The sequence below is a fragment of the Triticum urartu genome, chromosome 6, assembly GCF_003073215.2.
Source record: "Triticum urartu cultivar G1812 chromosome 6, Tu2.1, whole genome shotgun sequence".
NCBI lineage: Eukaryota > Viridiplantae > Streptophyta > Magnoliopsida > Poales > Poaceae > Triticum > Triticum urartu.
The window spans coordinates 570,086,428-570,109,164 of NC_053027.1; the positions used below are offsets into that span (position 1 = coordinate 570,086,428).

At 47.4% G+C, this 22,737-nt stretch overlaps 2 protein-coding genes across 2 annotated transcripts; both read right to left on the reverse strand.

Moving 5' to 3' along the window:
* Positions 1-734: 734 nt before the first annotated feature.
* On the reverse strand, positions 735-6,863 carry LOC125515569 (FHA domain-containing protein DDL-like). Its single transcript, XM_048681062.1, has 11 exons — positions 6,768-6,863; positions 5,024-5,987; positions 4,597-4,628; positions 3,867-3,933; positions 3,633-3,690; positions 3,359-3,451; positions 1,605-1,719; positions 1,475-1,522; positions 1,335-1,380; positions 1,159-1,229; positions 735-1,028 (listed from the first exon to the last, which is right to left on the reverse strand). Exons 2-11 carry the CDS (start codon positions 5,978-5,980, stop codon positions 989-991), a joined length of 1,527 nt encoding a protein of 508 aa, XP_048537019.1. The 5' UTR covers positions 5,981-5,987; positions 6,768-6,863; the 3' UTR covers positions 735-988.
* Positions 6,864-12,436: 5,573 nt separating this feature from the next.
* LOC125515570 (nicotinate N-methyltransferase 1-like) lies at positions 12,437-14,696 on the reverse strand. Its single transcript, XM_048681063.1, has 3 exons — positions 13,895-14,696; positions 12,971-13,035; positions 12,437-12,875 (listed from the first exon to the last, which is right to left on the reverse strand). The coding sequence occupies exons 1-3, from the start codon at positions 14,679-14,681 to the stop codon at positions 12,576-12,578; spliced, it is 1,152 nt and encodes a 383-aa protein (XP_048537020.1). The 5' UTR covers positions 14,682-14,696; the 3' UTR covers positions 12,437-12,575.
* Positions 14,697-22,737: the final 8,041 nt, after the last annotated feature.

The following is a 22,737-nucleotide window of genomic DNA, read 5'->3' on the forward strand; positions in this document are numbered from 1 at the left end:
CGAGCTACGTGCGTGCTACTCATGAATTGGCACAACATATTCAATTTTTTTTTCAGTTGGTGGTAGTACATGATCATGGCAGGCACCAAGTACGTACGACCACCAATTGAAAAATGAAAGAGAATGTATGAAAAAATGGATGTATGTGCCGGCAACGAAATGGTGGCCACGTATGTAGGATCAGTGTATCTTAATCAGTGTGGGCTCTGGATCATAAAATTAAGAGGGAAGAAGGTGGGAGGCGACTAACTGGTCATCAAGTTTTTTTTTTTTGAGGTGAACTGGTCATCAAGTTGATAGCAGAAGCAGACGCAGGACGTGAGAGATCCGAGGGAAGGCTTCCTTGATGTGACTTGGGCCGCGTTGGGCCAGTCCGTCGTGCGCCCAAGCATGACGGACCGCCAAAGGGAGGAGGGAGGAGACTGGGATGTCATCGTCTATGCGCCCACCATGGACGTCGTCGTCCTCGTAGAACAGCGGCCGCCAACCGCCATGGACGGCATCAACGCCTCAGAGAGCTCCATCCATAGCGGGCAGAGGAGATGAGCGAGCATCTAAGTCTTATGTCATTGATTTTTTCTTTACACGAAATTAACCTGGAGTCAAGATGGCCTCAGAGTTTGGGTGGAATTCCTAAAAATAAAAAAGACTGCTGCATTCACCAGAATAACTTCCAGTTCCTGATTCAAAAAAGAACGATAAAATACAACATTTAGGTGAATGCAACAACCATAGAGCAGATAATGCAAAGTCAATCAGTCTCTCGGCAATCAAGCAGAAAAGAAATCCGGATATCACAAAATCTATGCATGTATGTATATGGCTACAAGCTAAAGAAAGCTCCACTCAATGACCACAAGAATCCATCTAGGAAGGAACCATCATCGACAGAACAAAAGTGTTATCTCAACCGTCCATCAACTATCCCTGGCAGCTCAAAAGCAAAGCTCCGACGACGACGCGCTCCACATATGCCTCCCTCCTCCGGTCAGTCCGTCGAGTTCTCATGGAGCAACACGTACTCCCGGCTGCAACCAACGGAAGAAACATTCATTCACACCCTAATTTGGAAGGCTGGTTATGTTGACAAGAGGTTGCTCAAACAATAGGATCTAGGAAAATAATAAGTAATAGACTATTAGATTGTCATGACCATACCTACTGTTGCCAAACTTAATGTTGTCCCTTTCAAAGAGTTCATAGTAGCGGTGGGACTCAATGCGATCCTCCTGTAGCATTACAGCATGTTTGAGAGAGAAAAAAAATGGAAGTGGTGTAAATCAAACCAAGGTTGAAATGATATCACGTGGAAAACATGTGTCTAGAAAACTTACATTGATGAAAGTCCCATTGGTACTACCAAGATCCATCAGATAAGGCCTACCAAACCAGGAAGAAATATGGAAAGTCGTCATTCAATAACATATGCTGATCAATTACTGACATACTGCTATGTGCAACAATTGCTAAGTACCTCACTTGCTTTGACATCATGCCATCTGGTTGCTCCTTCTCTATAAGTCTGAATAATAGGCAAAAGGTCATTTGATCAGAGTATGATTTCTCAACATACGCAGATAAGAGTGTTAGGCACTTGGGCTTACCTATATTGAAGAACCGCGTGTTGCTTGCTGCAGGAGGGATGGTCGGTGGGGATGTCTGCAATCCTCCTTTCCCTTCCAAAAAGGTAGTGGCTCATGCGATGAACATACAACGGTTCTGTTCAATCAGGTAGCATCATCAGAAACATTCATCATGCAACTCAAGTATCATGCCATCAAGAAGAGCATGCCAGTTCTTCAGCAGTTCAGCACCCTACATCCTTGCTAAGGAAATCCTCTATAAAGACTAGGGAGCTAAACATCCATTTGAAATTGCACATTAAATTACTAACTAAGGAACCACTATGTCTTTATTAACCTGCTTATTGCCATTGACTCCAGTGAATCACTATAATTGAAAACAAATCTAGCGAGTCATTTATAAAGCATCAGCGTGTAAGTGGTGCCGAGCGCTCCACCACGCCACATAACCATGCCAGATAACATAGTGTGCGGGTGCCCATGGCCACGGGTGTATGTGGGGACTTGCAAATCATCCCGTTCAGCCACATCTTTGCGCAGTTATCCCGCATAGTCTGCCTGGACAGTCAAACCAAGCAGCTGCTGGCCTGCTGCAACAGAGACTCTTCTCCGTTCTACAGAAAACTCAAACCTCAGCACATAAGTGAACACAATGATTTTTCTCTACACACACCTGATGCTGTAAAGTATAAACTGATCAGCTGATCGTGTGTGTCACTGATTGATTCATGTTCAGATGCAGCAGGGACATTGATCATAAAAAGTATTGATATCGATTCATTGCTGCATGAGCCAAAAAAAATATTCTGAACTATGAGATAGTTTTGTTAACTATGTGTTTCATACCCTGTTGATCGATTCATGTTTAATTATTTGTGTATCAAGTATGGACAGACACACCATGTACCTAGCAGGAACAAATATCTACTAGCAAGACTACATGGGCTTGTGCAGGTATGTCGATGCTGTGTACTCCCTCTGTTCCTAAATATAAGCCCTTTTAGAGATTTCAATACGAACTACATATGGATGTATATAGACGTGCTCATTTTGCTCTGTATGTAGTCCATATTGAAATCTGTAAAAGGTCTTATATTTAGGAATGGAGGGATTAGTAGACAGTGCCAGTTGGCGGGCTACCACAAACGACCCAATAACACAAACAGGATGGGGCAGACAGAAGCAGGCAACTTGCTATTAGTCCCACTTGCACCCTGAATCGACACATCCTTTATATTTCACAAATTCAGTGTTTGTATCTGACTGGTATAGCGTATAGTTACCTCATGGGACCTATTTACTATCCAGAAAAAGGAAATGATGATTTTAATCCAAAACAAGCCTATATCATAGTGAACTTCTGGTTACTGCCTTTGTCCCCCATTAAATGTTTGTCTAAAACTTCCGAGATAAGGACAAATGGTATTTTTATGAAGGCCTGTTTTATCACATTGAGTCACTTAATACTCCCTCCGTCCCAAATTAAGTGACTCGACTTTGCACTAACTTTAGTACAATGTTAGTACAAAGTTGAGTTGCTTATTTTGGGACGGAGGGAGTACTTGCTACTGAACCCACTTTTCTTCGCAATGCTGGGGCGAAAAATAGAGAATTGACTGCCAAAGAAGATAACTGTATTACTACCGTTGGCGTATGTGGAAAAAAACATCCCGTTTCTCCAATTTCCTTTGTAACAACTATTAAATTGATGGATAGCATGACATGAAGCAAACAATAGCTTCGGATATGGAGAGTAACAAGCCAAGAATAAGTACCATTCAGTGCTTCACCGCCCTTGAATACATAGAGTCTCCATCTAATATCTGATTTGCGAGCCTCTGGAGGTTCTGAATACAACAAAGTTATACCTGAAGAGGAAGAGGAAATAAACTGTCAGCTCTGGAGATTGTACAGTAACGGTGCACGTATGGGAAAGCTGGTGTTAGCTTTTCTAATTGGTTGTACAACCATCATAGGAACTGTAGGTGTCTATGATCATTGGTCATGCAAAAAATAAATATTCAAGATATACATGCTTGCGATCAGCACCTCCAACTTTGTTAGTCTCCTCGGCAAGCTTTCCAGACAACTCAAATGATGGTTTTTGCTGCAAAATAAATGCATTTGCTAAAGTAAGAATGTGTAGTAAACAAAAAGAAAGACAATACAAACAACTGCTGTTATGACAAGCATTACCAGAAAGCAACAATCATCTCATATATGAACATTCTTCAGATAATTGAATTGACATTAATGCAATATCCATCATGGTGTGTGGACTACCTTTTCTTTCACCTCCAGAGCTTCTGCAGCAGTATTCGTCATTGCCAATGAATCAGCATCACCACTCCTGACCAAAACAGTTTAGGTTAATAATTGCAGACAAAAAATGCATAGCAGAAAGAACATTGGTTAAAGCAAAATAGCATGCTTCAAACACATAAGAACCAACAAGACACTCTAGTAATATAGAACCCTCGAGTAGAACATAAATGATTCAGAAATATGGCATAAACATAGCGACCCAGCAGAGAAGAACCAACCCAACGTACTTGACCAGTAAGAAAGAAAACATGGTGCATGATTGCTTTCACAATATAGAAGAAAGTCACAAGCAATTAAGGTGATCCCAATTGAGATGGTTTTCAAAAAGAATGATAATGACCAACTATAAGTATGTGTATTCACTTGACAGGGGAAGATGCTTGACAAACAAACATGTTTATAAAATTGGAGAGATCCTTCTTTTGCCATGCAAAGGACCAAATTTGCATCTGCCACCATAGTACGGCATAAATCTTCATGTCACTCGACAACACATTAGAGTTCAGGTACAGGACCAACTTAATACAGATCATAATTAATCATTATAACGATATATAATTTCCCTTAATGTATATGCCTATATCAACAAATAATGTATATGCCTATATCAACAAACAGAAAATTGTAATAAACAGAGCTTCTTTTGAGAATATAAAATGGCCATAAGGCAAGAGTTTTGAACACTCACCGGGATGCTACATCCAGTCTAGAGCTTGTATCCTGAAACAGATCAAAAACAACTTTCAGACTGAAGTCTACACGCCATGGTAAAATAGCAACATGAAAGTACCATATAAGTTTAAAATTGAGATGGTATATGACTACTAATTATATCCAACAGATTTGCAGACGAGAGGGTTCAAATGGGTCATGTTTAGTGTATGGTATGTATAATGAAGTGTGAGCTACTGGTTACACAAGTTGCACAGCGTCCAATTGATATTCCAAGGTATGAAATGATTTTCTGGCATCCTATTCATTTAGGTGGAGGCGTGGAGCTTATTAGATATTGGGCAGCAACAAGGAACATACATGCAATAAACGTAGACAGGGAGCCAAGTAACATACGGAATTATGGAGAGATATGAGGAAAAGGGTTGGGTGTCACCACACACCTCACGATGTGCTGCACTTCTGGATGCCCGTGGTGATGTGTGAGATTCATGTCTGCCCCTATGTCTATGCTCTTCTGGAGACCCTGATCGGCCACGCCTAGATGATCGTCCTGATCCACCATTGTTCTCATCCCGGTCTGCCATTCTATCTCGCACGGAATCCCTTCTGGGACTTTGATCTGTTCTTTGCTCCCTGAAACCACCTTTTCGGTCTGGATCCGACCTTTTCCCTCTTGAATCATGTCTGTCGTCGTCCCGGCCTGATCGTGCCTCTCTCGAAGCACCTGACCGATCATCCCTGTCAGTTCTTCTATCTCTTGAGTGGCCCCTTCCATCATTATCATCATCCAGTCTTCTACCTGTGAAGGCACTCCTATCATCTTTTAGCTCCACCTTCCTATCCCTTGACGCATCCCTCCCCTCATCACGCTCCCTGTGCTTCCGCGTGCCCCGGTCTTCACTACTGGGAGGTCTCCGACGGTCACCCTCAGTTACATCTGCCCCTTCCCGCTCAGCCTGAGCTCTCCTTAGTCGCTTGGAGCGCGGTGAGAGCGACCGAGACTCCCGTTTCCCAGCAGGTGACGGCGACCGTGCATGTTTCGGCGACCTCACCCGTTCCTTCACCTTCTCTCTCTGTGGCGACCTCTCCCTATGTGAAAGGCTAGCCTTAACAGGGGACCGCCTCCTAGGTGAGCCACTTCTCTCAGCATGTGACCTCTCCCTCCGAGCTGACGGGCTGTGCTTGCGTGGAGGCGACACGCGCTCCCTGGCCGGAGAACGGGACCTTGTGTGCCCTGACCTCCTAGGCGAGCCAGTCCTCTCAGGCCGTGACCTCTCCCTCCGAGCTGGCGGGCTCTGCTTGCGTGGAGGCGACACACGCTCCCTCGCTGGAGAACGAGACCTCGTGTGCCCCGACCTCCGGGAGGATTGATCCCTCCGGTCCACAGTAGAAGCCATTCCTCACCTGAAGTATCAAAAAATCAATTCAGAAGGAGGAATAATGGAGAAACCATGGGAGTTCATGAATCGCAGCAGTGGGAGACCCAGGGATGATCCAAGGGACAGGTGGCAGGTGCTAACTTATGACACGCTAAAAATCCGATATCTCAAATCAAAATTTGCCTTAAAACAGCATGCTGTAGCGGATAAAAGCCTTCTGCAAAATATATTTCCAGCACAAAGCTGAAATCCTAGCAAGCTCAACATTAATACAATTAAAATTAGACACTCAGCGATGGACTCAAACTACTGACAGTGCTGCAAGCACAGACTTGCTTTCCCCAATGTGTGGGTGTGTGTGTGTCGATGAGCATAAAAAATCTGTGCTTTGTTCAGTTTCGAGTTTCGACCACCATCCAGCTACACATGATTATAAACAGAGCATGAGAAAACTCAGCAGCAATCTAGTTAAGCAGAGAGCGCAAATGAACATACATGAGTTAGGAAGAGAACCGGTTAGGATTCGGGACACTGCTGACCGTGCCGTTCTAGGGTTCAGAGCGGGGAGGGAGAAGGCCAGCGAGAGGAGGCCACGGCAGAGACGAGGCGGCGCCACGGGTGGAGGGAATGAGGCGGGAGGGGCCGCCATGGGGCGATGTATGGGGACGTAGGGGGGCGCGCGCCATGGGAGGGGGCCGCTGGTGGGTGGGAGGGAGGGAGGAGGCGCCGTGGGAGAGGAGCACGAGGGGGCGCGGGAGCGGATGTACGGGGTGGAGCGAGGGTGCGGGGACGCGTAGAAGCTTACCTCGGGTGCCGTCTCCGCCGGGGTTCCGCCGCCGCCGCCGCCGCGCGCTCGACGAGCTGCTGGACTCGGTGAAGATGAAACGGGGAGAGAGGGTGGGGGGGGGGGGGGGGGGGGGGGGCGGGGGGGGGGGGCCGGGGGGGGGGGGGGGGGGGGGGAGGAGGCGCCGTGGGAGAGGAGCACGAGGGGGCGCGGGAGCGGATGTACGGGGTGGAGCGTGGGGGGGGGGAGGGAAGGAAGGGCCTAGTAGCACGACGGGCAGCGGATTCGGCCCGGGAGCTCCATGTTTTGTTTGGGCCGGGCACAGGCTACGCCGACCTTTTCCTCTCCTGTCTAAAAGAAAAAAAAAACAAGGAATTTGTATTCTAGAAAAACAAGGAATTTGTGCACCATTCTAAAAAAAAAGGAATTTGTACACTATCCCATCCCAAAAAAAAGTGGGTCATCCAATCTTTGTGCTCCACAGATAGCCCCGTTGACCCCACAGATAAACCATCTTTTATTCGCAGATGACAACATGTTGCTCTTTAAGGTTAATGGTGTGGGAGTACCAGAGGTGCACCAGGGGTTGGATGCTTTACTGGACTGCATGGCTACAATCTACGGGGCAACAGATAAATTTTCACAAGTCATCAATCTATTTCAATAAAGGGGTTCAAAATATTATAACAGAGATAAAAGGCTTGCTACAAATTCCGAATGAGACGTTGAATGAAAAATATCTTGGGATGCCATCTGATGTGGGGTCATCGTAGAATGGGGCGTTCAAATATTTAAAGGACCGCCTTTGGAGCATGGTCTAGTGACGGATTGAGTGAACCATGTCAATGGCTGGTAAAGCAGTTTTGCTCAAGGTCGTAGCCCAAGCTCTGCGAGTTTACCCTATGTCTTTGCTTCAAACTCCCCAAGGGTCTACGTGAGAAACTAAACATGCTAATCTGAAAATTTTGGTGGGGAAGTAGAGATGGTCTGCGAAAATCACACTGGGTATCATGAAAGGACACGACACAACTCAAAGGCATGGGAGGCCTATGGTTTAAAGACTTTGAACTCTTTAATTTATCTTTGCTAGCAAGGTAGGTCTGGCACATACTACAAAACCTGGAGTCTTTGAGTGATCTAATTTTGAAGACCGGCTATTTTCCTAACACTTCTTTGTTGCAAGCTGAGTTGGGAACACACCCAAATCAAAATATGGATGGCAATTGTAGAACAAGAGACGTTCTCAAACAAGGACTAATTAGAAGAATTGGGAATGGTATGGATAACAAGTTGTGAGAAGATTACTGGATTCCAAGGGATGAAATGATGAAGCTGTATGGATGCTTGAGCATCAACCCACCTCACGTAGCGTCGGAACTTATAGATTCCACATCGGGCCAGATCATGAGTCATGAACTAGATATATAATGGTAGCATTATTAGATCACAGAGGGAATTGAGATTTAGCAGACAACTTTTTGTTCTATTTAGTTCAGGCTAGGTATCACGTTACACACGGGTGTTTTGTTTGCTACAGTTGCCCCTTCTTACTATTGCTTCAAGGCAACATCTTGAAGAACCATTGCTCGCTATGTCCAATTCCAAATGTGCGTCAATAATAATTTACAAATGACTAACATTATAAATCAATGCATGCGCGCAGAGCAGGCACAATCCATGTAAAAACGACATCATGAACTGCAATTACTTGCTGGATCATCAACAAATCAACAAGAAAACAATGAAAAAGAAGTCTAACCATGGTTTTAATGGAGGTGTGAGGAAAGGGGGCCGGAGGAAGGGCACATTGAGATCTTGAGAAGGGCTGATGTTGGGGGAGGACGACGACGTGGAAAGAAGAACCTGGATGCTCCCACCCCAGTGGCGTTGTGGAGCAGATCGGTGGCCGGTGTTGCTCCCCCTGCTCGGCGGCTCGCGAAATAATCCCAGAGGTAGTTCAAAGGAAGGTGGAAGTTCTAGCCCTGCTGCTCGCTGGATGATTTAGGCTGGTGGTGGTGGTAGTGGGGAGGGGGAGAGAGCGGAGCGGAGCGGGACGAGGACGAAGTGGAACCAAGGGCTCGGGTAGACGGGGGTAAGCGTAATTGATCGTAAACTTAATGGTACAATTTGTTTACACGGAATCTGATTATATGGTGTCCTTACTTTTTTTTGGGAGGAGGAGGGAGGGCTAAACATGCTTAGTGCTTATAAAATTAAAATATATCGTGTTGCCTATTTGTTGATGATGAAAGAAACGATCGAATTATAATGAGGGCTAGCTATTTTGATTTTTTTTTCATAGTTGCGATATTTCACTGAAATATACTTTCTTCGTCTCATAATATAAAAAGCGTTTTTGACATTATCATGAGACGGTGGGAGTAGCATACTATTTGTAAATCGTTTTGGGTGAAATAGTATCATGAGTCATGGAGACGCTCGTTTTCTCACAGCAGAAGACGAACAACACTTCCTGGGCCACGGGCCCCCTAGCGGCGCCGAACGAACGAACAAGGCCGACGCGCACGCGCCGCTGACTCCTCCCCCCACCCCACCCACCCTTCTCCGTCTTCTTCTTCCTCAGACCAACCGAGCCGACCCCGATCCGGTCAAAATCGAGACGACTCACTGCTTCCTCCGCCCTCCCGCCCCGACGAAGCCATGGTGAGTCCCGTTGCGGTCGCCGCCGATCCGCGCGCGAATTCTCTGGCGCCGGTTCCGCTCCGATCTGACTGACTGATTTCATCTGCTGCTGATGCTAGGTGTGCGTGGCGTGCCTGATCCCGCTCTTCCTCATCCCCTTCGTCAACGCGCTCCCCTACCTCTTCGACCTCCTCCTCGTAAGCCCCCCGCCCCCTTCCCTTCCTTCCCCGCTCCGCCCGCCTGCGCCGGCCGGTGTCGAATCTGGTGCCACCGATTCATCCGGATTCTCGGATTCGTGGTGGCAGCAGCAGCAGCGCGCGTAGGTGGTCGGTCAGGCCGTCTTGAACTGGCTGGCTCCTGTTTCAGCAAAGCCTGATGTGCTTCACCGGCTGCGAGATTGCGCTGGGTGATACATACTCCCTCTGTCCCAAAATATAAGAACGTTTTTAACACCACACTTGTGTCAAAAACGTTCTTATATTATGGGACGGAGGAAGTACATGATACACCTAGCTCTGTGGCAGTGAGATGAATGGATTTTATCATGCGTCTAACTAACATAGCTAGCAGCAACGAAGCTATCACATAAACTCAAATCAAATGGGATGCATTGTACAAAAAAAAACAACAAAGTGGCCATGAGAATTATCGTGGTGGCAGGGGTCATCAAATTGCTGAGACTGTGAGATGCGTAGTGTTCCTCGAGGCCTCGAGGGTTGTTAGAGTTGAATTGTGTCTGCGTCGCTTGAGATGCATCAGTTTGATCTCTACTGATGTGTTGATTGTTTCTCTGCCAAGTGATGCGCGCCTTTATATCCAAGGATGATTGTTTGATGTATTATTACCTGAAAAAATTGGCATGCTGCTGTTACTCTTGATGATAGTTGTTTCCGTTCTCATATTGAGATTGTCTGGAAAAAAGTATATGTGTTTCTGTTACTCTTAAGTGAGTATGCTTGTAACTGTGTGTTCCCTGTTTTATGAACACTGACCCATGGTTCGAATGCCTGTCGCAGAGCAAGGTTTATCGCATGCTTGGATGGGAATACAGGAGGCCCGAGAGAGTCCCAGCTGCCTGCCCGTTCAAGCCTGCAGCAAACAAGACTGAAGTAAGCCTCACTGCTGATGTTACTCTTTCCTGCCCTTATGCTTGTGTAAAATCTAGATTCCTGCTTACCGTTTGGTCGTCCAGATTATGCATTCTTTCCTAGTTTATCCTCGCTGTGCATGCTACTTATCTGGGCTTTTGGTCCCAAAATATATGGCAGATTCAGGTGGGAAACTCCCCCCTTGAAAATTAAAAAAAAAGGTACAGCCAAATACATTTCTTTCACACAGCATCGTACCAAAAGTCGACAGATACTGTAGCAGCTAAACTGCACCCATCCTTTGCTTCCTTAGCTACATGATAATCTCGCAACGGTCTATGGAGCATAAATGGTCCAGCTGTTAGCTTGTTTAGGCTTAACTTTGATTTTCGATTTTGGCTTATATAAGCCAAAAGAAAACCTATTTATGTGGAAGCCAGAAGCACATAAATAGTTGCTTTGTTTTGGCTTATAAGCCAAAATCCAAAAGCCAGAGTTGAGCCTAACCAAACACTCCATTAAGCTTATTGATTTCCAGTAGCAGTTACCTTAGAGCTTAGCCTGTTAAGTCCTTTTAAATTTACAGTGCTCTCTTTCTTTGTAGGGTGTGGCGGGTGAATCAAAACCAGTAGCAAATCCTCATGTTGCAAGTGCAAATCCTCTGGTGGAACCCCAGAGTGCTACCACAGAAATGAAGAAAGATGATTAGAACATGTAACGGTCGCCCGGTTTGACTTATGTGAACAACTCTCACTATTTGTATTTGTGATTGTGTCGTAACCGAGAAATAATTAATGTAAGATTGTATATTTGGGCAAGGGATTGCTAAAATATTCCCGCGTTTCCGCTTTCAGCATAGGTTATGTATATGCATGTGTTGTGATATTACTCAAATGCTTACCACCATTGGTAATAGAGAAGTGATCCAAGTCAAAGATCACTTGACATACTCAAGTATGTTGGGTCCAAGTAAGCCCCGTCCTGTCTCTTCTCTTCCTCTAGGTTTCGTGTGTCGTGTCTCTCTGCCTGCTGGGGCGGTGGACATGGTGAATATCTCAAATTCAGCTAGCATGTCCCTCCTCGGTGGTTGCAGTTTGTTTGCAAGTTTTTTGATTTCTACAGCCAGGACATGTAATCTGGTTGAGCAAATATTTCTGTTTCCATTGGGATTTGGTTGCCTGAATTGTCACATATCTGTGATAGTTCTGTTTAGAACAGGTAGTCTAGTACGGGGAATTGCCACCCATGCCCCTGCCTGAATCATGCGACAAAGATATATAGCAACATCAAAGCTATCCCACAAACCCAAGCACAAACGGGTGACAAGGGTGCCATTTTATTTTTCTGAGGTTTGCAAGATTCATATTGTTTTGTCGAGGAGTATGACATGATGGATTGCACTCTCCCTAAGCCGACAGGATGGGGGCTTAGCACAACAATAAGCTGAAAAATGACATCTTACTCCTAGTAGCAATGTTAGAGACTTGGAGTTAGAGATGTTATGTTGTTTGCATCAGTCCCACCTCTGGAGTGAGGGATATATACATATAAATGGATGAGTTGAGTTGGAAGTAATACCAATGCCTTTAATTTTAGGGTAATACCAATGCCTTTAATTCCTTTTTCGAGTTGGAAGTAATGCTCTTAATTCACTCTATCTTGAGATAGCATCTGCTTTTATTTTAGTTTATGTCTTATGTCTTTACATGGTTTTTGTTTTTTAGTTATGTTTATTTAAGGAAAAATGACTGACACAAAAGAAAATTTAGGCAACTTGCCAATAGATGGTCCATCTAAGAATAGTTGTTGTAAGAATGTACTCCACAGCTCCCTTTCAATATAGTTTATGTGTGCATGTATTCTAATCTGTTAGCTATGTGTCCTGACTGTACTGTACGTTGTAGTGATGGTGCTATATATGCAATTACTCGCAAATTGTATATATAGGTGCACTTAGAATGATTCGAAGAGATGAGGTTGTTGCAGAACTCAAAATGCATTTCCAACCTAACAGGGAGTCATACACCTGACCTCCTTGTTCAGTTTTTGTTACATGGGAGTAAACAAATTGGGTAGAGAGGTGAACTAAGCCAACTAATCACTTGACATACTCGAGAACCGCGTAGAACGGATCCAGGTAGAGGGCCCGGAAGCTGGTGAAGCCGGCGGTGAGGCCGAGCTGCCGGAACTCCTCCTCGGCCCGTTCCCTCCCCTGGGTCCGGTAGGTGGTCATGACGAAGATGTCGTTCTCCAGCAGCGCCCTCGTCCTCGTGCTGGCGTCCGTCGTCTCCGGCACCACGGGCTCGCACGCGATGAGCTTCCCGCCCTCCGGCAGCGCCTCGTGGCATTTCTTGAGGATCGCCGTGCACTCGTCGTTGGTCCACGTCGTGAGAACCCACTGGAGGAAGGAAAACAAGATGCGGATCAGATGAAATCTTGTTTGATTTCGGCAAATGTGACCGGGCTGTCTGAATTTCACAGCGTGATACGCACCTTCATGAAGATGGCGTCGCCGGAGGGGATGGACTTGAACATGTCTCCACCCACATGCTTCACTCCTGCATTTTTAATTCGCAGGCGTCACCATTGTTATTAAGAAATGTGTATGTCTTGATACAGCGAATTTAAATACGTAGAGTAGTACTTTAGCAGGTTAGGTAGGGACAAAATGGACTGAAAATCTGGAGAGATGGGGTTGCTTCATGTGACCAGCACAATCACACTGAACTCTGAACATGTGAATTTTTCTGAAGCCAGTATGGCAAGGGCAGCATAGTTTACCACAAGTGTGCTCTGAAACCAACCTCACTATCAAACTCATCTACTGTTGACGTCGACACTCTGAACTCCGAACAGGTAAAAACTTCTGAACCCAATATAGGCAAGGAATGCATAATTTACCACAAGTGCGCTACAAATCCAACTAACCAAAAAACTGTGCCTACCATTTCATTTTTAGCAGGATAGGTAGGGACAAGAACTGCCCGAAAACCCAGCACGTCTGCTGCTCAACTCTGGCGAGGTAAAAAATTCTCAAGCCAGCATGGGCAAGAGTGCATTCTGCATAGTTTACCCTAATAAGTGCACTCTGAAACCTCGTTATCAACATTTCTGAGTGCACGTCTGCTGATGCCAATGCCGAAAACAACATCTGTTTCTTTAGATTATCTCTGTGTGTGGTGGTGGTAAATCCACGATCTGCTGGGGTACGCTACTAGAAACACAATCTCGTGACTCACGTGTGTCATGTCTGCCCTGGTCGGCTGGTTGGTGGGGAGGCATTCTTCTTGTGATGGATCGACCGATCGTGTCATTGTCATTTCCAGTTGGTGTGCCGATTTGTTTGGAGATCGATCAGAAATGTCTTAGGAATAATCCGTATGAGTAGGTAGGGGGTTGGGGGATTGATGGTCTCACCGGCGATGGTGGGCGCGGCGGCGACGACGTCGGGCAGGTCGAAGTTGACGCCCTCCCGGATGGTGGGCACCCGGCGCATGATCATCTCCAGGCAGGCGCCGGAGCTGCCGCCGACGTCGACCAGCGTGGCCACGCCCTCGAACCCGCCCTCGTACCCGTCCAGCAGCGCCTCCATGAACGGCTCCGACACGCCGGTCATGGCGCGGAGCATCACCTCGTTCGCGCCCCGGTCCTGGCCGTAGTAGGCGTAGGCGGGGACGCCGGCGTGGGCGCGCGCGAAGGGCTCGGGCCCGGCGGGGTCGAGCACGGCCTCGTGGAGACGCGGCCACGCCAGCACCAGCGCGTCCTGGTGGTGCTGCAGCACGTAGTCGGCGTACGACGCGCCGGAGGGCCCCGAGGGCACCAGGGTGCGCCCCACGGCCGTCAGCGCGTACCGGCGCTCCGGGCGGCCGTCGGCTGCGTGCTCGGAGAAGACGCCGCGGGAGGCGAGCAGGCGGAGGAGCCGCTCGAGGACGGAGGGGTCCGGGTGGCCCGGCGGGAGCAGCTGCGCGGCCGAGAGCGGCGCGTTGGCGCCGCCCGCCCACACCGCGGCCGGCACGCCCAGCCGGATGACGGCCGTCAGCGCCATCGGGACGGCGATCATGTTGGCCAGCTCCATCATCGCCAGCCGCGCCTCCGGCGGCGACATCTCCGCGGTGGCGGGCTCGGCTGCCGGCGGCTGGGTCGGCGTCAACGACATTTTCGATGAGGTGGAGTGGTGGGAGTGAGCGAGTGCCGTCCGGTCCATCCCTGCAGCGCCACATCTCTCGGCTATATAGGTACACGTTGCCGCCAGTACCACAGGGTGGTCCCTCCCAGAGAATGATATGTGGGGCCGACAAACCACCGGGGCCGCATGGCAGCGTGGAGAGGGAGAGGGGTACGGTGGAGAGAGTGCGAGTTCGGGGGATGACCGCGTGGCGGCACGTCACCTCATGTGGCCATCAAATCGGATCCGTTCACCAATGTTTTTTTTTATATTTTGATTTGAGGGGATTCGCCGATACTATTTTATAGTGGTTGCTTTCGAGATGGCTTCGTTATCTCGTGCGATGGTTAGTTTAATCTTTTTCGATGAATGGTTAGTTTAATAAATTTAACCTACTATTACTTCTCCGTTTCATAACGTGGTGCATATAGTTTTTTTAAGTCAGACCTTATGAAATTCGATAAAGTTTGTGAAGAAATACATTTACATATAGAATGCCATATATATACTACCCCGTTGTGGTTTGTTGGCCCCTTTAGTATTTTGTGACAAATTTTGACCATGGATTTAATTAACAAAATGTTGATGCATGTCACAAAAAATAGTATCCCAAAAACTATGTTGAAATATGAACCTAATGATATAATTTCTTCATGACATGCATTAATATTTTATCAGTTAAATATATGAAATTTTAACACAAAATACGAAAAAAGCAATAAACCAGGACCTCATTAGATTCACCATAAGATGCAGTTTTATATCTTTTTGTATTGTAGATCTAAATAGCTTTCTTTATACACATAATTAAATTTGAACTTATAAAAAAATTCTATATACTTGGGACATATCCGTGGCGGTGGCAGGCTTGACTGCCGGCGACTGTGGCGACGACATTTTCAATGAGGTGGAGCGGTGGGAAAGTGAGCGAGCCCAGCGGTGCGGCACCACATCTATCGCCTATGTAGGTGCACGCTGCTTACCGTACCATAGGGTTAGAGCAACTCTAGCAGACCCCGCAAAACACGTAAATCCGCAAAATTTCGGCGAGTATGCGGGCTCGGCCCATTTTTCCATCCAGAACAAAGCCCGCATACTCGCCCGGCCCGCAAATTTTTTTTGCCGCGGCCCGCAAACCGCACGCCCCGACCACTATAACTGCGGTTCCGCGACTCGTTTGCGGGTCCAAACCCTACCCCCCCGCCGCCGCCGAGCCACGTGATTCCCCTTCCCCCTCTCCACATTTCTCGCTGCCGGCGACCTCCAGCCGCCATGTGGGGCCGAATGTGGAGCTCCGGACGCGGCTCCGGCAGCAGATCCGACGGCGGAAGGGACCCGGAGCGCGAGCGGCGCGTCCAGTCCGACGGCGCGCGAAAGCGCGGGGCCCGGAAGTGGACCAACCGCGGCCTGTCGCCGCCGGCGAGCTTCCAGCGGAGCGAGACGGCGGAGTAAGACCGCCGGCGCGCGTCCTTCTCCTCCGCGAGGTCCTCGTACGCCGGGAGCTCCTCCTCCGGCGCGGGCCTTCTCCCCGTGAAGAGGAAGTGGTCGGAGGACGAGGAGGAGCCGGACGCATTCGCCTTCATCCCCGTGAAGGAGGAGCCCGCTCCGCTCGGCCGCCGCGGAGTTATCGGGCCGGAAGACTACGTCGCCGACTTCGACGCCATTGCGGCCGCCATCGCCAAGCGGAGCGTGCGCGAGGAGGCGGAGCGCCAGCGCCACGCCGAGGAGCTCGAAGCCCTCCAGTGGCGGGAGGCGGTCGCCGCCAACCTCGCCGCCAAGGAGTGGCACCGCATCCGCGCGGAGCAGGAGGCGAAGTACGTCGACCTGTGCAGCTCCGGCGAGGAGGATTGACATTTGCCGCGACCTCGCCGCCGTCAGATCCGACCCCTCTAGTACTAGTTTAGCGTAGTATGTTGTATAACTATGCTTGTAGTTTGTTGATCATGTGATGAACTATGCATTATATGATGAATTATGTTTGTGCAATTTCTCCTGCGAAAATGTTTTTTCAAATTATGCAGGTTTAGATACGGGTTCTATTCAGTCACGCTAGTTTTTGACCCGTAAACACGATCTTCGTGGAATCGCAAACACATTTTGCGGGTTAAATTTTTATAGGGTCTGCTAGAGTTGTTCTTAGTCCCTCCACGACAATGACATGTGAGACTGATAAATCTCAGGGCGGCATGGCAGCGTGCTTAGGGAGAGCCGGAGAGGAGTAGGATGTAGAGTATGCGAGTTGAGGGGAATGCCCGTGGCAGCACGTCATCTCATATGACCATCAAATCGGATTTGGTCACCAATTATTTATTTATTTTGATTTAGAGGGGAATCATCGATACTAATTTTTTAATATAGTAGCATCAAAGATGGTTGTATACACAGATAGACTTACCACTATGAATACATGCACGCGCATCCTACGTCTACGAGCAACTTTGTAAGACTGGACAATGATTTTTTTTTTTAGATTGATGAATTTACCACATGCATCTCATAGTAAGTTGAATGTCTCCTCCAAATATTCTGTCCATTCCTTGCCCGCCATATATAACCACGGTCCAGAGTATTAACATGCCATAATAGTTTTTGCCAAGGAAATGAAGCTATTGTTGTTGAAGAACATTGTTGTCTGTGTGGTGTCATAAGATGATTGGCCCGGATATAATTGTTGCTATAGTTTGTCGATCAAGGATCTGATCTTCTTGGGATTTTTTTTCTCGCCTACACATAGCTTTGGTTTTATATGACTTCGCTAGCTGTCAGTATGTTGATGCTGACTGTGTGTATCTTATTTATGCATAGGCCGGACGTGTGCTCATGATGTTTGTTTCCTCTTGATGTTTTATTTTATGCCAATAAAATTCATCATTTATCGAAAAGATGTGACCGGACATGTCCATGTGAGCGATTGACAAAACAGGGCTATCGGCCAGTCCGGCATGGGCAATTGTTGGGATGTTTGAGCTCTCCGTATACAGAACTAATGATCTGACTTTGTTGGGATTTTTTCTAGTACCCGGTGATTTGGAGGCCATGTGCGGATGTCCATTCTGGCCTCTTCATCAATGGGTATTATTTTGTGTGGAGTTAAAAAAATCTTTAGTATTATGATGAAAATTTTGTGATTCGACGATCTGCACTTTTATGAGATCTTTCCTGGCATAAGTATATGTTTGTCGCTCAAGACTTATCATCTTTTTAATTGGGCGACTTTTAGAAACTTTTATTGGTAATCAAAGTTTGTGCAGGTGAACGAGTGACATTATCGTCACCTCAATCTAATTGCAGTCTCTTTACTGAAGTTTTGAGAGTATTTCATTTTGCAGAGATTGATACCATGTAGCAAAATCTACAATAGATATTATTGTAATTCTTACTCGTAAGAGTTACTATCTTTGTAAACAAATATAAGACAGTTTAAGGTCACTACTTAGTGATCTAAAACGTCTTATATTTGTTTATGAAGAGAATACTTTTTAATCTTTTTGGATGTTAGATCCAAAACAATGTACTCCCGTGTCGCCCCCCGCGGGCGACCCGGGGGCGACTAGGGTTTCCCCCCGGCGCCGCCACCCCCTCCAGCATCCCCTTCCCTTGCCGCCACCCGAGGGACGCCCGGCAAGCCGCGGCGGCTGCCGATGAAGGTGGCGGCGAGGTCCCTCGTCGCTTCGTTCCCCTCGCGAAGGACCACGGACTCCGGGGCGGCGGCCCTGGTCGGCGAGGCGGCGCGGCCTCTGCAACAGGCGGCGTGCGCGGGATATGGCGGCCGGCCTCCTCGGCTGCTCGGGCGGCGTGGAGCCGGCGGGGGGTGGTCGTGGTCGTGGCGCGGATTTCTTCCGATCCAGATCTGAAGGTCGGGCTGTTTTCTCCTCCTCTGCTCACTCCTCCCCTCCGGTTGTCCGCTCTGCAGCTTTGGCTGTCAGTTCCGGTGCCGGCGGTGTGCTGGTGGCATAGTCTGAGTCCGGGGGAAACCCTTGGGAGGCTCTCCAACCACGGCGGTGATGGCGCGTGCGCGCATCGCCTTTCTCCTTCGAGGCACCGCCGAGGACTCCCCTATCCATCCCCGTCCCAGATTCCGGGTGAAAACCCAAAACTCGTCTCGGGTTGGGTGGTGGCGGCGCCCTGCGCGTCGTTCCCTCCTTGGAGGCGCCGCCTTGGGTCGTCTGGTTCTCCGGGTGAGTGGCGCCGAGGTAGGAGAGTGCCCGTTGGCTGCGAGTCCAAGCAGAGGCTTCTCCAAGCTTCGCCCCTGGGTCTTTGCAGCTGGTTTCTTCGACAATCCCCCCAGCGGCTTTCCTTCTGTTCTCGATGCTCGGGCGGGTGGCAGTGCAGCTAGTGGTGTGAGCCTACGGCGTGGTGAGAACCGTGAGCTATGCTTGTTCTGGGTTACGACCGGCACATGTCCGTGCTCTCAGGTGAGCGCCCAACGACCCGACGGTGCGGCGCCTTCGAGTCTAGGCGAGAAGATTGGGGTCTTCTTCGGCGTTGGAAGACAGGTTGCGGGGTCCCAATCCCATGATCCGGCTGCTCTCAGTGCTTGCAGGCCTTGGGCTGATCCCCGAGGTTACTCTTCTTTCCTGCTCTTGGTGTTGATGTGCAGCAGGCTTCGACATTACTTGCAGATCTTTCATGCCCCTTCCTTTGTGTGCAGTAGTGTGCGTTGCGTTGTAAGCTGCTCAGTCAGCTCCCTTGTATCTTTCGGTCGCTCTTGCTTGGTGGCCTTGTGTAATCCTGGCCGGTTGATGGCTTTGTTAATTCAAAGTCGGGCTTCCCTTGAGCCTTCGTTCTAAAAAAAAACAATGTACTCCCTCCGATCTAAAAAAAGGTGTAGTGCTTTAATTCAAATTTAAACTAAAACTGAATTAAATCCATGGCGCTTTTTTTGGATCGAAAAGAGTATTTGTAATGATTATGAGTATGACTAAAATTACATATATTTTTAGAAAAATCAATGAGTTTGATTGGTGATGGGATAGCGGCATAGCGCTCGGAAGAGACGTGATGTCATCTTTTCTTCCAACTCATTCTCCTTTGGCCGGCTATGTGTGAGAGGGATGAGTGGTCGATGACGACATGGATGATTGACATGGAGGTTGTTATCTCCAGGTGAAAAGTCACGATTTAGCCTTCATGCGAGATCTAGCGGTGTTGGTGTATGTGCGTCGTTTTCTTTTTTGTTGAGAGTGTTAATTTGAAATTCTACTTTCGGGTGAGGGTGTTAGCATCTTATTTGAGTTTTGATTGGATGAGCCAATATAGGCGTGTGAGTGGTGATTTCTCAAGATGTTTTGGAGTCTTGCGTCTTTGTTCGGACACATGTTGCTCCACCAGTTGATTATGATCGGCCTTAGGGTTGGTGGTAGGTTTGTGGCGATGGTCCGCTAGACATATTATGTATAATTTAAATTGACTTGGGCTATTTTTTCTGTAACCGGATTTGTTCAGCATCATTGCTTAACATTGGTTGATAAATAATAATATATGGTTGCCTTATTTTCAAAAAAAAAAATCAAATCAGCAAGTTAGATGAATGGCCCATTCGGACCTTTCAGTAAAAATTGTGAAACCATGTTTAGGACTTTGAGTATGATCCTAGCACAATGTAAACTATATGCCTTTTGCATCCCTCTTGATATGCATGTTAATTTCGTGGGGACCTCGGCGGGGTTCGCTTCTTCATTTTATCTGTTAGTTTGATTTGTGGGATTAGGATTCCTGTTACATGCCAGTGTGATGCGTCTGGTGAGTGGTGACAGATAGAAATAGCTAGCTGTTGTTTCTTTCATGGGGAAGGCTATGATCTCGGCCGATTGGTGAGTGGGCAGTCAATTTGGTTCTGGTGGGGGAAAAGGTATGGAGTTGCTGCTCTAGCTTCTTTGAGCCAGCTGACAAAAGAAATGGTGAAGTACCACGTAGGAAGCAGCAGCTAAGACACTTATAATATATCAAGCTGAGATGTAAGTGCATTTTTCTCAGAGCAAACCTACAGCTAGAGGAATTGATGAGCGAATTAAACAGCTAGATAATAAAAACTTGAAACTGCTGCATCCAGTTTATTACACAAAGGGAAACCATTCAGTTTATTACACAAACAACTAGATAATAAAAACTTCAAACTTCAAACCTACTTTGAACAAGGTTAAAACTTCAAACAGTTAACATCCAGTTTATTACACAAACAGACAACATTCGGTTTATTACACAAACAGATAACATTCAGCATGATAATAAAAAAAAGTGGAAAATAAATACACCGAAATAAGAAATGATACAATGCAGAGGCTGATTGCAAACTACTGCATACTGCTGAGTTCTTCTCCAACGGCTCAGACTTGAGTTGATGGGGTATGGGCGTATGGTAGCACAGGAATAGGAGTCATCATCAGATGCCGTCAGCACCCCGGTTCAGAGGCGCCGCCACGCTACCAGAATCATCCGACGGGAAAGTCACCAACTTAAAATGACCATGCGAACTATGGATGTGAAGGCGAGGATGGTTGGGATGCAACTCGATAGCACTCTTCAAGGCAGACTCAACACATGTCTTTTCATCCTCCGTAGCACCCTCGAGTATTGCGAAGAAATCTTGAAGCGCTGACAAGTGCTGCATGCCGGCTGGTCCACGCACGTCCTTGTGCCACCCTACACCGCTGAACTGCAGCCCGAGCCACTGGAGCTTGGGCATTGCACCAGCCTGGAAGGCCAGGTACGACGCACTGCTCAACCGGAGTTCTAAATGTTTTAGAACAGGGAATTCTCTCACGTGGATGACAAAGTATTGACTCAATCCTCCGAGGATGTATATTCTGAGAAAAGTGAGGGCAGGCAATTCTGCCAGAATGCCAACATCAGCCTTGTGGACATTGATTTCCAATTCTTTGAGGTTACTGAGTTCCCCCATCCAATTAGGGACCCTGGAAAAGAAGCAGCACTCATCCGCTTTTGATCTCCAACCAGGGACCCAGAAAAAGGAGCGGCACCCATCCAATTCTACCGGCCTACTAGGATAACCCCTTACCACATCACCCATCCAGAGTCTCTGAAGGTGGCGCGGAGGAGGTGACAAGTCCATCAAGCCATCAATGCAGTCTTGATATACAAACCAAGGTACTCCAAGCTGATACAGATTTTCCCCAAAGAATAGCATAGAGCATCCATGCGCCTCTTCATTCCGGCTGCATCAGACGAGCAGCCGCATACTGATAGAAATCTCAGACTGGCTAGCTCTCCAAGACTCTCGATGTTATCTAGTGAGTTCTTCACCAAATTGAATTGTTTTACATATTGCAGGGACTTCATGTTGCCGATGCCAACAGGTAGTTGAGCGAAATGCCAATCCACACTCAAAAACATCAGGCATGGTAGATGAACTATATCGAATGGAGCACAGACATTATCACATAAATCAAGTGTTTCCAAGTGTGGTAGCCCTCTGATCTGTGGTGGTAGCTCTATCCCACCCCAGCCATCATCAACCGCTAAATATCTCAGCTGGTGCATGTTAGACAGTCCAGTGAGGTCAACTCCACACGATCCATAAACATGCAGAACTCGAAGGAATTGGAACAGTGACAGAGGAGGCATACCCTTACAGTCACCAAAGATCATAAAAGTCCGAACTTGGGACAGACTAATGTTACCCCATAACTTTGTTCCATTAATTTCATCATCATCATGCAGGTGGAGAGACAGTCGACGGACTTTGTTATCCAGTTTTGTGATGTCCTGAGGGTCATCCACTATGGTGAGAAAATTCTCTTCTGTACATTTATACAAGATAAGATCACGCATCATATCATGAACTTTGCAATGTGTGACCAATCCACAGATGTCAAATATTATAGGTTGAATAAGGCTCCTGTTGACAAGTTGGTTCAAATAACTTCTTGCATTCTTCTCCACATCTTGTCCATTCTCTTTACTAATAAAAGCCTTCGGCAATCCATTGAAGTTCCAAATGATGCCTCTGTATTTCGAAGTCCTCTGCATACATACCAAGATACAACAAGCATGTCTTGAGATGAGGAGGAAGGTTCTTGTAGCTGAGATCTAAGATTTTCCTCATCCCTTCCAACGTGAAATTTGTTCCCGAACC

Bases quoted from the DNA above. Each gene is read 5' to 3' on its own strand.
- LOC125515570 (XM_048681063.1), bottom strand. From the start codon at position 14,681: ATGGACCGGACGGCACTCGCTCACTCCCACCACTCCACCTCATCGAAA. The intron at 13,036-13,894 runs GTGAGACCATCA...TTAAAAATGCAG, and splicing joins CGCCGCGCCCACCATCGCCG to GAGTGAAGCATGTGGGTGGA. The intron at 12,876-12,970 runs GTGCGTATCACG...TCCTTCCTCCAG, and splicing joins GCGACGCCATCTTCATGAAG to TGGGTTCTCACGACGTGGAC.
- LOC125515569 (XM_048681062.1), bottom strand. From the start codon at position 5,980: ATGGCTTCTACTGTGGACCGGAGGGATCAATCCTCCCGGAGGTCGGGG. The intron at 1,523-1,604 runs GTAAGCCCAAGT...CCTATTATTCAG, and splicing joins CACGCGGTTCTTCAATATAG to ACTTATAGAGAAGGAGCAAC. The intron at 1,381-1,474 runs GTACTTAGCAAT...CTGGTTTGGTAG, and splicing joins ATGATGTCAAAGCAAGTGAG to GCCTTATCTGATGGATCTTG.